Source organism: Scylla paramamosain, chromosome 3 (assembly GCF_035594125.1).
Source record: "Scylla paramamosain isolate STU-SP2022 chromosome 3, ASM3559412v1, whole genome shotgun sequence".
Taxonomy (NCBI): Eukaryota; Metazoa; Arthropoda; class Malacostraca; order Decapoda; family Portunidae; genus Scylla; species Scylla paramamosain.
Genome location: NC_087153.1, coordinates 37,398,022 through 37,413,021, shown reverse-complemented (window position 1 = coordinate 37,413,021; position 15,000 = coordinate 37,398,022). Strand labels below are relative to the sequence as shown.

General features: G+C 42.6%; 1 protein-coding gene and 2 non-coding genes across 11 annotated transcripts in view; 2 read left to right on the top strand and 1 right to left on the bottom strand.

Annotated features, from left to right (window-relative positions):
* LOC135116110 (uncharacterized) overlaps positions 1 to 15,000 on the bottom strand; it is a 176,208-nt gene that overhangs the window by 96,850 nt on the left and 64,358 nt on the right. For 8 of the 9 annotated variants that reach the window (XR_010276183.1, XR_010276179.1, XM_064033327.1 and 5 more), the window contains 4 exons: positions 4,584 to 4,713; positions 1,995 to 2,156; positions 1,264 to 1,571; positions 1 to 114 (listed from right to left, as the gene is read on the bottom strand). The exon at positions 1 to 114 is cut by the window's left edge and continues 15 nt beyond it. Coding sequence is in view for 7 of the 9 variants with exons in the window: in XM_064033327.1 (XP_063889397.1) it covers positions 1 to 114; positions 1,264 to 1,571; positions 1,995 to 2,156; positions 4,584 to 4,713 (714 nt within the window). In the remaining 2 variants the exon portion in view is untranslated. The remainder of the gene's footprint in view (positions 115 to 1,263; positions 1,572 to 1,994; positions 2,157 to 4,583; positions 4,714 to 15,000) is intronic. The other variant, XM_064033363.1, reaches the window with a different exon arrangement.
* Positions 9,352 to 9,423, top strand: Trnac-gca (transfer RNA cysteine (anticodon GCA)). The gene has a single exon. It is a non-coding gene; the product is annotated as a tRNA-Cys (tRNA).
* Trnac-gca (transfer RNA cysteine (anticodon GCA)) lies at positions 9,514 to 9,585 on the top strand. The gene has a single exon. It is a non-coding gene; the product is annotated as a tRNA-Cys (tRNA).

Genomic DNA, 15,000 nt, shown 5'->3' with positions numbered 1-15,000 from the left:
GTTCTTCCTCTGGCGCAGGATGACAGCTTTGCGCAGCGCAGACAGCTGGGCCTCGTGCTGCGCCCTGTCATACTCGTTCTCTATCTCGCCTGCCGTCACCGCCCACGCCCCCGCCTGCAATGTGGTGCTGGCTGTAGTGGTGGTGGTCGTGGTGGTGATAGTTAAAAGGGCTTTAGAATGAGGAGGAGTTATGGCGGTGGCGGTGGTGGTGGTGGTGGTGGTAGTAGTAGTAGTAGTAGTAGTAGTAGTAGTAGTAGTAGTAGTAGTAGTAGTAGTAGTAGTGTAGTAGTAGTAGTAGTAGTAGTAGTAGTAGTAGTAGTAGTAGTAGTAGTAGTAGTAGTAGTAGTAGTAGTAGTAGTTAATCGAAAAATAAGACAAATGAAATGAAATAACAGCAGAAATAAAAAAACTTTTACTCAATATGAAATTATACGAACAATTTTCTTAAACAGTTGATTGACTGAAATCAAAGTTCAGTACTACAATTCTGCAAGTAATGAAATGAGTACAAACTTCTTACACACACACACACACACACACACACACACACACACACACACACACACACACACACACACAAGGGCCACTGCCTCTAAAGTATGGCATGAATATCGTATTAATGGTATAGTTCAGAAGCATATAAGTCTATTACAGGTGAGCAGTCCTCGCATGAATGAAGGTGTACAGACAACATTCAATTCCAATCCCAAATTACGTATACTCATAAAAGGCAAATAAACACAACTATTACTAAATACATATGCAAGTGGCCATTTTATTTATTTTTTTTATAAGTTAAGTTACCCTTGGCCAGAACCCTTCTTACAAAAAAATATATAAATAAGAAAGTGAAATGAAATATGCATAACTAAGATGACTGTAACGAAATATAAATACAAGTAGGTTATTTTTGTAGCAGTTTTGTTGTCCGTGGTCAGAAGCCTTCTTACTGAATAAATAAAGAAAGTAAGAAGTAAATAGATGAAATGGAAAATAAATGTAAAATAAAAATAACAGCTAAATAGGTAAAAACTGAAAAAAATATGAATAAATAAATAAAAAAAAAAACTAATCAGTCAATGAATAGACAAATCAATAAAAAGTAAATAAATAAAATAGAATAAAACAAAAATAACAAAAACTTAATAGGTGAAAATAGAAAAAATAAGTATAAATAAATAAAAAAAATGAAAAATAAATAGATGAATAAGGAGAAAAATGAAGACATAAATAAAGAAGATAAAATTCAAACAAAATAGTTACCCCAGAGCGACGGTTCTTCTGCTTCTTCTCCAGCAGGGACTTGGTGGTCAACATCTGCTGCAGCAACTCCCTCCTGCCGGCGTCCTCGTCAGGAGAGAGGCGCGGCGGGTGGCGGAGACGCACCTCGGTCCCCTCTACCATGGCGGTGTAGGGGGAGGAGAGGGAGGGGGTGGAGCAACCTTCCTTCTGGGCTCTTCCTCTTCCTTCTAGCCTGGTCTCCTCTTCTTCTTCCTCCTCCTCCTCCTCTTCCTCCTCCTCCTCAGGACTCTCCGCATCGCAGGAGCTTCCACTTCCGACATCATCTCCGCCTGCAGGAAGGACATGGGCAGGTGGTCAGTGTGTGTGTGTGTGTGTGTGTGTGTGTGTGTGTGTGTGTGTGTGTGTGTGTGTGTGTGTGTGTGTGTGTGTGCGTGTGTGCGTGTGTGTGTGTGTGTGATGGTACTGGAAAGATAGATACCAAGAAACTGAGCATACAGACATACAGACAGACAACCCACCACTCATACAGACAAACAGACAGACAGGCGAGCAAGATAAATCAACCAAGCATAGACAAAAACAAGATTACGGACAGAGTGAAAAAGAGAGAAAAAAAATAAAACAGACAGGCTACTGGGTGTAGGAAGACAGTGAACAGACAGGCAAACAGACAGACAGATAGACAGGCAAGTGGAAAGACACAGCAGACGGGTGTGGAGGGACAGGTACAGGTGCAACAAGGTGAAAATTACAATAGAAAGGTTGCAGAAGGTCGATCAAATTAGCGAGGGTTTCTTGGGTACTCCGCTCCTCGTCTTCCTCGGCGTCTTCCTCATCCTCGTCCTCGCCCGGGTCCCTCTCCATGCAGCTCCCCTCCGCCCCCGCCACGCCCTCGCCACCTAGCGGGAAACATTCTGGAGGAGGAAGCAACACGTGACAGACAGACAGACAAGTAGGCAGACAGACAGGCAGGCAGACAGATAGATAGACAGGAGCGACGGGCAATAAGACAGTGCTTTGAAGAATGGTGAGGGCTCATTACAAGAACCAGATGACACACACACACACACACACACACACACACACACACACACACACACACACACACACACACACACACACACACACGCAAGCGGCAGGTGCAACAGTGATCGACGGTGTAGCGGAAACTCGTACAGGTGTGAGGCCGTGCGCGCGCGCACACACACACACACACACACACACACACACACACACACACACACACACACACACACACACACACACACACACCCCTATACATTTATCCTTTTCCTTCATTCTACAACGTGTTCCTTTATTGGCTTTTAAGGAGGGATTTGTAGTAGTTAAAGGGGAGAGGGGGAGGAGAAAGGATCGGGGTGGTGAGAAGGGAAAGTGTAGTAAAGACGAAACCATCTGTCATAAATTACTGCTATTACTGTTTTGTGAGTAATGATAGGGAGACTTCTGCAACTCTCTCTCTCTCTCTCTCTCTCTCTCTCTCTCTCTCTCTCTACTTTCCTACCTACTTACGTATCTTCCTTCTTCTATTTTCTTACCCATGTCTGGTGTGCAAATACAATGAATCTTATCTTACACAACTTAAAGCGAAAAAAAAAAGAAAAAAAAAACAGCACTTTCAATTTCTATATACTGAAAAGAAAAGTGGACAGAGGCGTGGGAATTTTGTGGCAACAGAGAGAGAGAGAGAGAGAGAGAGAGAGAGAGAGAGAGAGAGAGAGAGAGAGAGAGAGAGAGAGAGAGAGAGAGAGAAACAGAGAGAGACAGACAGAGACAGACAGAAACAGAGAGAGACAGACAGAGACAGACAGAAACAGAGAGAGACAGACAGAGACAGACAGAAACAGAGAGAGACAGACAGAGACAGAGAGAGACAGAGAAAAGAAAAAGAGGAAAGGGGAAAAGAGTAAGATAAGTTTCGCTCCTTTTATTCATACCTGTGTGTTCAATGTCTATGTTTACCTGTCTATCTACCTGTACATTTCTTTAAGTCCGTGTATTGTGAGACTTATCATATCATCTACTGTTACCACCACCATCACCACCACCACCGCCATGACCACTACCATCACCATCATCATCATCATCAGTTCTATATGATTTCACTGCAAGACAACCTCCACCAGTCATCTCTACCTATTTCTCGTCTCTGTCAGTCAACGCACGGTAATTACATGACTAACAAAACTAACAATGGGTGACTGAATATATTATATCTATACCTACATATCTGATTCTTAATAGTGCTCAAGTTACTTCTCTTCTCTCATAAATCTTTGTTTTTTTTTTTACACATTATCTCAAGTTGCAATTTTATTATTATTATTTTTTTTTTCATATCTTCTCATTTGTGTTCGTATTTCATTTCATCTTCACTTTTACTCTGCTTCCTTTTCCTCTTTTTTTTTCTTTCACATCAAAAGTATTAATCAAAACACGAAAATTTTCTTCCTATTCACTGTTTTCTTCTTTTCTGTTTTTTTTCTTCATTAGCATGTTACATTTTACACTCATTTTCTTTCTTCTCTGCATATCATTTTCTCCATCAGCTTTTGTTCTTATCATCATTATTATTTCCTTTTTTTTTTTTTGCATCATAAATATTCGCTCTCCTTTCTTTTATATACATTGACAGTTCGTATTTTGCACTCATTTTCACTTCTCCCTCGGCCGGCTCATGGCAAAGTTACTCTTCTTCACTTAATAAAACACACTCACTCGCTCACTCACTCATTTCAACCAACCCATACTTTGTTGCTCCTACTCTGCTCACTCGCACATACACTCAAATCAACTCTCGCTCATTCACTAGATTCAACTTACTTTTATTTCTTTTTGTCCTGTGTCCCACCTGTGTTTACTCCCTCAGTCACTCGCTCACTCACTCACTCACTCACTCACTCAATCATTCACTCAACTCATTCTTACTTTCTTTCTGTCTTGTATCCTAATCGTACGCACTCACTTCCTCACTCAACTCAATTCATTCATTCAATTCAACTTATTCTTATTGTTTCTGTCCTGTGTCCCAGTCCTACTCATTCATTCACTACCGCTTACTCTTCCTACTTAGTATCATGACCTTACCCAACACCAGTCAACACCATCCAACATTACCCCACCTATCCACCCCCAACACGCACAAGCACACACACCACACAGCACCGCAACCACACACCACAGCACACTACACTACACTACCACAACCACAAACCACACAGCACCACACACCACACTACACCACTAACATCACAACCACAACACAACCAACATCACAACCACAGTTCACCACCACCAGCACCACCATTACCATCACTCACCTGCCGCTCCACACTCCAGGTTGAGCCCCTCCAGCTGCAGGGAGCGAGACACCGCCGTGACTTGCAGCATCCCAACCCACACCTCCGCCTCCTCTCGTGTCTCCAGCAGCAGCCGCACCTCCTCCCGACCCTGCGTGAGGCCAGAGAACACACACATCTATACAGGTTACCGCTACCGTGTGTGTGTGTGTGTGTGTGTGTGTGGAGGGGTGGGAGGGGGTGGAGATGGGTGGTGGTGAGTGGTGGGTCTAAGAGGAGGAGGAATGGTTGAGGAAGTGTTAGTGGTGGTGGTGGTGGTGGTGGTGGTGGTGGTAAAGAAGAGATATGCAAATTAACGTATACAACACAACATGGAAGAGAAAAGGAGAGAGAGAGAGAGAGAGAGAGAGAGAGAGAGAGAGAGAGAGAGAGAGAGAGAGAGAGAGAGAGAGAGAGCAATACACCTGCGTCAACATTTCCAGTTTACATAGTGTGAACAGCGGTCTCTCTCTCTCTCTCTCTCTCTCTCTCTCTCTCTCTCTCTCTCTCTCTCTCTCTGAATCACCGTAACACAAGAAGACATTCATTCCAACAAAGTAATCTCTAACACACACACACACACACACACACACACACACACACACACCAATTTTTCCATAATGTATATACAATCAAGTTTCTATCATTTTCCTATTATTTTTTCCCAGTTTTTTTCTCATGCATAGTCAGAGGATAAAAATAAATAAATAAATAAATAAGTGTGGGGTGATGAATGACGGCAACGGTGACAAATCATTACGTGTACTGCTTGTGTCTATAACGCCTGCTACAGAGACGAACGAACGAACGAACGGCGAACGGTGCTTACACTCTCTCTCTCTCTCTCTCTCTCTCTCTCTCTCTCTCTCTCTCTCTCTCTCTCTCTCTCTCTCTCTCTCTTTGATGTCCCTAGCTCAAAGGTTGCATGTTATTCCTTCTTGTTCAGTTTGGGTCACGTAAGCACGCACGCATGCACCAAAATGAATGATTGAATGAATGAATTAATTAATAAAAATCAATATGATGGTTATAGTTACATGTTAGCAGTTTGTTTGTTAATGAAGGGAGGGTGGTGGTGTTTGTTTGTGCATCTTGTTTGTTTGTATGTTTAGTGTTTTCATGTTTGGTGTGTTACGTGGTTAACAAAGAAAATAAATAAATAGATAAATATTGATAGAGAGATAGATAGATAAACAGATAGATAGATGATTATAGGTACATGAAAAGATAGATATAAACTAAATTAGTAAACTAAAAATAAGTACATAAATAATCAAATAAAGATACGTCTCTCATTATCAGTATTGGCATTAATATTATCTAGTAACAGTATTTATTTATCATTTGTAAGTGTATTTAATTGCACGGTTTATCCTTTATTACAGCAACTTTCATATTTTGTTTTGAATTTTGTGTTGCATTTAATTTGTATTCATTAATGTCCTTTGTTGATTGTTTTTTTTCTTTCTTTTTTTTTTTAACTACCTAAGCTGCCTGAGCCTGGAAGATAAGTACACTTCATCATTATTATCATTACTGGCCATTACCTGCTTCCTTAATTGAGTTCAGGTATTTTTTTTTCTTTTCTTTTTGTTCTCATTATAATTTGTATCTATCTCTGTGCTAATTGGTTTGGCATTTAACTACTAACATCTGCGGGAGAAAGTAAAAAGAGGTATTATTAATGTTATTAGTTCTTGATACCCACGTCTTTTTGTTATTTATTCACTAATTTATGCTTATTTTCTTTATTAATTTTTCTAGGTATTATTAATATGTATAAATTATCATCAATCATTTTCTATATAACTTTGCCTTCAGACGTAAAACACAGAAACAGAATCAGTATTATCATTATCACTAGTTAGTCTGATTAGATGTTTCCTGCCTCATTCACTGGCTTCAGGTTAACAGCCCTGCGAGTGATGGCAATTAGATGGTTAATGTGTAGTGTCTTGAGTCGCCCACTGGAATTAGTGAGTTTCAAGCATCAAGACAACAAACGGTTCATTACGCGGTGCACTGGCGGTCACAAGTCAAGTCACCTCGGTAACCTTCATTCACTTCCTCTGCTTAACGTTTTTCCTTCAGTCTTGCGTCCTTTGGTTCCCTTTACGTAGAAGGGCACTGGTCTAGGGCAACAATACGAGAGAGAAAGAAAGAAAAAAAAAAAAAAAGCCTTCTGAGGTCCCTAAAGTGAAAAGCCAGGGGGACTCCAAAATTTCAGGATGTCTTGAAACTTCTGTCTTCAAAAAGGTTCAAATCATAGAAAGAAGGAAATACATAAAACAGGCAGGGAGTTCCAGAGTTTACTAGAAAAAAGGGATGAAACGTTGATGATACTGGTTAACTCTTGCATTAGAGAGGTGGACAGAATAAGGATAAGAAAGAGGAGGTAGTCTTGCAATGATCCCCCATGAAAGCTCCGACATTCCCTCTTTAGCAGCGAGTGTACGTACTGCTCAATCGGTAATGGTGGTGGCCCTTCATGCTCTGGCCCCAGGTTCGATTCCTCAACACGGCACCTCTCTCCCGCAGCTCAGATTTCTTTCAGCCTCCACACCAATTACTCGATAGTTCAGTGTGAGTGTGTTGTGGTTACGCTCTGATCTGAAGCGATGCAATTTGGTGTGTCCTGCCCTGAGGCGACACCTGCAGGAACCCTATCAGTTATCAGAGACTCCCTAGAACCTAGATCACAGGACTTCGGATTGAGGGAACGCTCTAAACACAGTGGAGGTGAGTGTGGGTCAGTCGAATAAGAAAACACGGGGAGCTGCAGGAAGCCATCAGGTCTACGCGTGGCAGTCCCTGTATAAAACACGCCTATTTAATTCCACGATCATCCCCGGCCATAAATTTGTCTTATCTTTTAAAGCTCCCTAATGACTCGGCACTAACAATCTGATTACTGAGTCTATTCCAGTCGTCTATCACTCCATTTGAGAACTGCCTTCCTATCTATTACATTTAACTTTATGAAGCTTAAGTCGTCATTTTTTGTCTCATCCTGACCTGAATTCTGATCTGGGTTGTAATGAAGTTATTTTGGTCACTGGGGGAACCATTTGAGGCTTGGACAAAAATGTAACGCAGGATATGGAGAGAATTGTAATGGTTGTCAAAAAAGTCGTCCAGGGTCATTGCTTTTGTGACTGACTGCCCCGGGTGTAATTATCATATATAGGTCACTTCTTGTTGTGTTGATTGTTATTGTTATCATTATAGACAACCACGTCACCAATAACTGTACGTCATTTAAATTCGTGATCGTTAATACTCTCTCTCTCTCTCTCTCTCTCTCTCTCTCTCTCTCTCTCTCTCTCTTAAGGTTCTCCGCGTTCTTGGATAACAATTTCATCAACAAGTGTTCGAGTCGCGCTACGTAAGTTCGAATCCTGCGCGGTCCTTAATCTTTCAACTTTTCCTGATAATTTAGTGTAAGGAATCTCACTGAATATCACTTTTTGTATTGTGGTATTTGAGTTTCCTTGGCGGGGTTGGTTAGCATGGTAATCACCCCACTCCCGCAATCCTTTTATGGAAACTTTATTTATTTATCTTATTTATTTAATGCGGTATGCAATAATTCACAACACTTTAAAAGTAACGCATGGAATCTTAATAAGCACGTACAGTACACGAAAGAAGGGGATAAAAAAAAAAAAAAAGATACGTTTTGCAATTTCTGGGCAGTACAAATGTTCGGAGGTGGTTGAAGAATAAAAACAGATGTCTCACAGTGATTAGTAATTAGTGAAAATTGTTAAAGTTTTCATTTTTCTTACATGACATCACGCTGAACTGAATCTACTAAGAAAAAAAAAATATGTAAGTGAATATCAGAGAGGGAACATCAATAGTTTCCTTTATTTTTTCACCTCTTGTTGTCTAGCTCGAGGTGATACAATGCTCTCTCGCCTGACTGCTGTAGGCGAGGGCTTCTATTCTAGTTATACAAGCGAGTATCAGACCTGCCTTGCTCTCACCTTCTGTGTTGTCCTGCCGAAGGTGATACAAAGCTCCCTATCGCGGACTGTTGCAGGTAATGGTTTCTACACTACAGCCAGTATTCTGAAAGGCTTTGCTCTCTCACAAGGACAGTTTTCAAAGGCCACAGAGATGATCAGCTGGATTTTCACGAGTGTTTCTTCCAGCTGATGATGCGGGATTGTTGTTGAACTATCAGTGGTGTCATGAAAGCAGAATACGAGGCCGAGTCTTAAGTCATATTATCAAGTCAATCTTTATCCCTCCACTCACAAATGGAACACTCACCCCAGCGAGTTTGCGAGTAAGTGATACAATCTTTCTACATGACGAGGTTCTTCAGGAAACAGGTTGTTTGATAATGGCGGTCTTCATTCCGTTAGCTTCCTTTTTTTTTCCAGACCCGAGGCAGCGTTTTCAGCATCACCGGCTTACTGGGTCCCGGCGCCGTAAAACAAGACCTGCACATGCTGGCAACTTTCCATCACTCCAGTCAGATCTCTTGTGTGTGTTTGTGTGTGTGTGTGTGTGTGTGTGTGTGTGTGTGTGTGTGTGTGTGTGTGTGTTTATTCCCACAGTTTTCTTGTTAATGAAGTAATAAATAAACATGTCCATCCATCCAATAAGCGGTGAGCGAGGCGGGGCTGTCCCATGTTCACCTGCGAGTCTCGCTGACTGAGCCATCAACCTGAGTCACAGGTGTATTGTGTACCAAAACACCTGTCCTTTTTAATAGTAACACAACTCCGTTATTTCCAAGGGGGGTGTAGCTCAGTGGTAGAGCATTCGACTGCAGATCGAGAGGTCCCCGGTTCAAACCCGGGCGCCCCCTAGTTATTGTTTTTCATTTAGCGAATGTTTTCGAACAGGTGCGAGGTGACGAAACCTAACCAGTACGTGTTGTATGGGGCTGCCTGTATGTGGGGGTGTAGCTCAGTGGTAGAGCATTCGACTGCAGATCGAGAGGTCCCCGGTTCAAACCCGGGCGCCCCCTACAACTTCTTTTACTTTCGGTCCAGTGCATGTTGAGCAGACACACTTCCCGTTCATCATTTTCGAAACCAATCTCCCATGACTGCCTGAACATTTCCTGCATCAACCACTCGTCTCTTCGCTGGGAACGGACCCTGCTGTTCTCCCCCGCTAGTATCCCTCCTGGATTTTATCGCTGTTTGTTCTTGTGCATTTCTGCACCGCCTCCACCCTCTTCACGTGACTCATCGCGAGGGTGCCCCTGGCTGGCAGCAGGTGTCCCCTTCCCAGCCTTAGTGTTGCTGCTGCGTTACCTGGACACCTCCGACACACCTCAATTCCTCCCGTCTAGTGCAACTCACAATGTCCTCCAGGCACTCTGGCTTGTACTACCTTGTCGAACACCCTGAACATGTCTTGCCCTCCACCACTGACGCTCGAAGTCTCCCAGGTGTCGAACAAGGCCGCTGCCTGTCCCTCCTGGACCTGCCGTGGCTGTGACTCTGCCTCCATCCGTGACGCAATGGAGCCTCCGTCAGTGCATGTCTGTCGATCGCTAGCGGGGAGTAAAGCAGATGTTTCGCGGCGTGTCACGGGGCTCCTCTTCTTTGGTCAGGCACCGCAGCACGTGGACGCGAGGCCTGCACAACTGTTCCCCACGGCATAACAGAGTCTGTGACTGTGGTGCACTTCCCCTCTAAGATTTTACCCAGTGTGGCAGTCTTCCTCCATTTGACCTATTTTTCTCCCTCAAAACTGCACTTCACCACCGATATGCATTTCATTAGGTATATGCGCTAAGTAACCAATGCAAGAGGGAGACAATGACTCTTAGAATCCAGTGCAGATTTGATCCAATAGCGTGGCGGTCTTCCTCCGTGTGCCACTGTTTCCTTGCCTCCAGCATGCCCATTTCATCAGGTGTATCCGATGCAAGAGGGAAACGATGACATTTAGAATCCAGAGCAGGTCTTTAAGCCTTTTATTACTCGACGGCTTCTCCCGTAATCCCCTGCAACTTTTTAGATGTTCATATTATGTATTTTATTTTATTTTATATTTTATTTTATTTTATTTTATTTATTTATTTCATTTATCTATTTATTTATTTTATTTTTTTGGGGGGTGTGTGTAATTCAGTGTTTTGAATATCTGTAGCTTAGAAAAGACATAATTAACCTCCAGCTTTTATTTCCTCTCTCTCTCTCTCTCTCTCTCTCTCTCTCTCTCTCTCTCTCTCTCTCTCTCTCTCTCTCTCTCTCTCTCTCACAGCAAATTTTCCTTCAACTTAATTCATCTATAAACTCATGACGCTTCTACCAAGAACTCCCCCTTCAGGAGATGGACGCAACATCAAAGCCTTTATTCATTCCTGTGCCTGTCTGCCTGCCTGCGTTCCCTCCCTGCGAGCCCTAATCCTCTCATTTTCCTATACCCTCGCCTCTCACATATACTCGTCCTCTCATCTCACTGCAGGTCTTTCTCTTGCTTCCACCACATCTGCCACACTCATCTACTCTCTCCCAGTCTCGCCTTCCGCCAGTTTCCGTCACCAATTCACCTTACATGGCTACACTTGACACAGTTCCATCACTCCCCACTTCATTCCATCACCTTTATGCCCCGTATTCTTAAACGCTCTGCTCTCTCATAAGGACCGTTTTTCAAAGGTCGCAAAGATGATTACTGGGGTTCTCATAGGTGTTTTCTTTTCTTCAGTTGATAACATCCTTGCTAAACGGCCACTGGATTCTTTAAAAGTACTCGTAGAAACTTCAGTAACTTCCCCCTGCAGGATAAGCCGCTGGAATGTTTTACGAATAAGGGCCTATCTGATATTACCATCTGCTACGGAAGCTTTTATAACTGGTTCTCAAATAGAGTGGTAGATCAATGGAGGAGACTCAGTTGTCAGGTTGTTAGTATCGAGTCAATAGTGAAGCTTTGCGATCTGATGGATTTATGTTATAGATGGGGATGATGAGTGGAAGCAGGTAGGAATGTTTTATAAAGGGACTGCCACTTGTACGATCTGATGGATTTATGTTATAGATGGGGATGATGAGTGGAAGCAGGTAGGGATGTTTTATAAAGGGACTGCCACGTGTACGCCTAATGGCTTCTTGCAGCTCCCCTTATGTTCTTATATTCCACCACTTCCCCCTCCATTCCTGTAACAACACGAGCGTTTCCCGGATGACCCAATGCACAAATGTTACCTTAAAACGTTTAATATGTCCGTCATTACAGAGAGATAAACATGAATGACACATGGACAGGCAAACAAACAGTGACTAACAAACCAAGACTAACCACACGGGGGCAGTTCATATCTCGACAGCATTACAACTTTTCAGAGCATATCTAGCTGACCTCCTTAAATCTCTCATGTCTCCCTCTGCCTAAGTTACCTGCCACAATGTTTGCCCCTGCGACATGACCTTTAGTGCAGCGCCGGTTTGATGGAAATACTACCCTCCACCTAGGGCTCACGGGTGGATGGGCAGGGAGGGGCGGGAGGGGAAGGGACGAGGCAAGGGGCGGGTAGAGAGCAGGCAGGGAAGTGTGTGTGTCCTGCTGTACCTGACTGGAGGCATTAGATGAGCTGGTGGGGATGATTAGGACACAAAGATGATGGTGTGTGTGTGTGTGTGTGTGTGTAGGAAGGCTGAGGTAGATACAAGAGAGAGAGAGAGAGAGAGAGAGAGAGAGAGAGAGAGAGAGAGAGAGAGAGAGAGAGAGAGAGAGAGAGAGAGAGAGAGAGAGAGAGAGAGAGAGAGAGAGAGAGAGGGGGAGGGGGCTGGTAGAGATAGGCGAGGTAAGAAAAAGAGAAAGAAAGAGAAAGAAAGAGAAAGAAAATAAAAAAAAATAAATAAAACAAACATGGCAAGCAGGAACAAGTGAAGGAAGAGAGAGAAGAACTGAACAAAAGGAAGAGAAAGAAAAGAGGAAAGGAGGAAAGAACTAAGAGGGAGTCAGACACAACGGGAGAAAGGAAGAAAAAAAAAACAAAGAGAAAGTAGGAAGAAAACAAGTACAAAAGATAGGAAGAAGAAAGAGAGATAAGTGAAAGAAAGACACATACAAAGAGAAAAGAAGCAGGAAGGAAAAAAATAAGAAAGAAAGGAGAAGCAAAAGGAAGACAACAACGTGTAAGAAAAAAGAAGCAGAAAGAGAGAAGAGAAGTAGGAGGGAGACAAGAATGAGAAAGAAGAGAGGCGGGAGGGAAGGAAGGTGCAAGAGAAAGAACGAAAGAAGTAAGAAACAAGTACAACGAGAAAGAAATATGAAGAAAAAAGAGAAGTACAAGAGAAGGAAGGAAGGAAGAAAGAAGTAGGATGAAGGACAAGTAAATACGAGTGGCACCCAATGAGCGGCGGTCCACCTGGCTGAGTGACGGACAAGCTGGCACCCCACAAATGTCACGTGCACCGCAAAGCCAAGCTGTCTGGGCCTGGCGAGAGAGAGAGAGAGAGAGAGAGAGAGAGAGAGAGAGAGAGAGAGAGAGAGAGAGAGAGAGAGAGAGAGAGAGAGAGAGAGGAAGTAACTGAGATGCCTGACACAAGAACGCACTACCCCACTCTCTCTCTCTCTCTCTCTCTCTCTCTCTCTCTCTCTCTCTCTCTCTCTCTGATGCAAGATCCGGGTGGTAAATTTCTGCGTATGACGTGATCATTGCTAGAATCGAGGCATGTGTAATGATTGCTTTGCTGAGGTAGTGTACAGCACATCAAGAAGCGAAGCCCTCACGCTGGGCACTGTTTTGGTTAGGTTAAGTTAGGTTAGGTTAGGTTTTCAAAGGCTAGGTTAGGTTACGTTAGGTTAGGTTAAGGTTAGGTGAGGTTAGGTTATGTTTTCAAAGCTACAGGGAAAATCAGTCGCGTTCCATTTAGGTTAGGTTAGGTTTTCAAAGGCCACGGAGAAGGTAAGTCGCGTTCACTTCGGTGTTATCTCAATTGATGATGCAGAATTATTTGTTAAAGTGTCACCAGAATCACGAAAACACCCTCGAAAAGATTAGTAATACCGAGATATCTGAGGATGTGGGTCGCTATGTTATCTTGTCTCCAGCAAGCGGTGTTCCTAAGATGCTTTGTGAATGCATACGGGAGGAAATGAAACACAACTAAGAATTATAAGCAAGAAAAATAAAAGAATCAAAGGCGAAGAGTTACAGCTAAGAATTGTAAGTAAAAAGGACAAGACAATCAGAGGTAAGGAATTATAGCAAAAAATTATATAAACGAAAAGTACAAGAGAATCAAAGGTAAAGTAAAAAGTAAGGCATACAAAGGGAACACAAAGAAAGAACTAGTAAAGTAAAAAGTAAGGCATACAAAGGGAACACAAAGAAAGAACTAGTAAAGTAAAAAGTAAGGCATACAAAGGGAACACAAAGAAAGAACTAGTAAAGTAAAAAGTAAGGCATACAAAGGGAACACAAAGAAAGAACTAGTAAAGTAAAAAGTAAAGCATACAAAGGGAACACAAAGAAAGAACTAGTAAAGTAAAAAGTAAGGCATACAAAGGGAACACAAAGAAAGAACTAGTAAAGTAAAAAATAAGGCATACAAAGGGAACACAAAGAAAGAACTAGTAAAGGTAAAAAAAATAAGGCATACAAAGGGAACACAAAGAAAAAAATAGTAAAGTAAAATGTAACGCATACAATAGGGAACACAAAGAAAGAACTAGTAAAGTGAAAAAGTAAGGCATACCAAGGGAACACAAAGAAAGAACTAGTAAAGTAAAAAATAAGGCATACAAAAGGGAACACAAAGAAAGAACAAGCAGCAGCAGCCCCCTCCCTCCTTAATTAAGAGACTGACAAATTACACAGTTACCTATCGTTCCTTAAGTACGTACATTTAACTGTCTTCATTCACATTCACTGCCAGACAAATATTCCCATAACCACTTACAACTTTATAGGACGCCTTTTTTTTTCCCCCCCTTTTCGTAAAATTGCTAAGTTTTCTTAAGCACTTCTATACCCTGGGAAAGTAAGAATTAACCTCCTATTACGCTCTTTTCTTTCCCCCTTCCTCTGTTCATGCCAGGAGTTTTTAAAGTACTCTGAATGTTTACCACAGACAACCTCTCTCTCTCTCTCTCTCTCTCTCTCTCTCTCTCTCTCTCTCTCTCTCTCTCTCTCTGACAAACACAATAACCCTTAATATTCCACAGCAGTCCGACAACTAAGTATTTCCCTCACTAACTCAAGAGATGTATGATTAGTTTAGTCAGCGTCTGGTTCAATTATTATTCGCCCATGCCTCCTTCCCTCCGCTGCGCCAGACAACACGAGGCCGCGCAGGGACTAACGAGGCGTGTTTACCGGTAATGAGACTCAGGTGTGGCGTCCCATCACCGGCCCGTCCCTGATTAATGGCCGCCTTTATCACCATAACAATTTAATGAACTTCGATGAAAATGT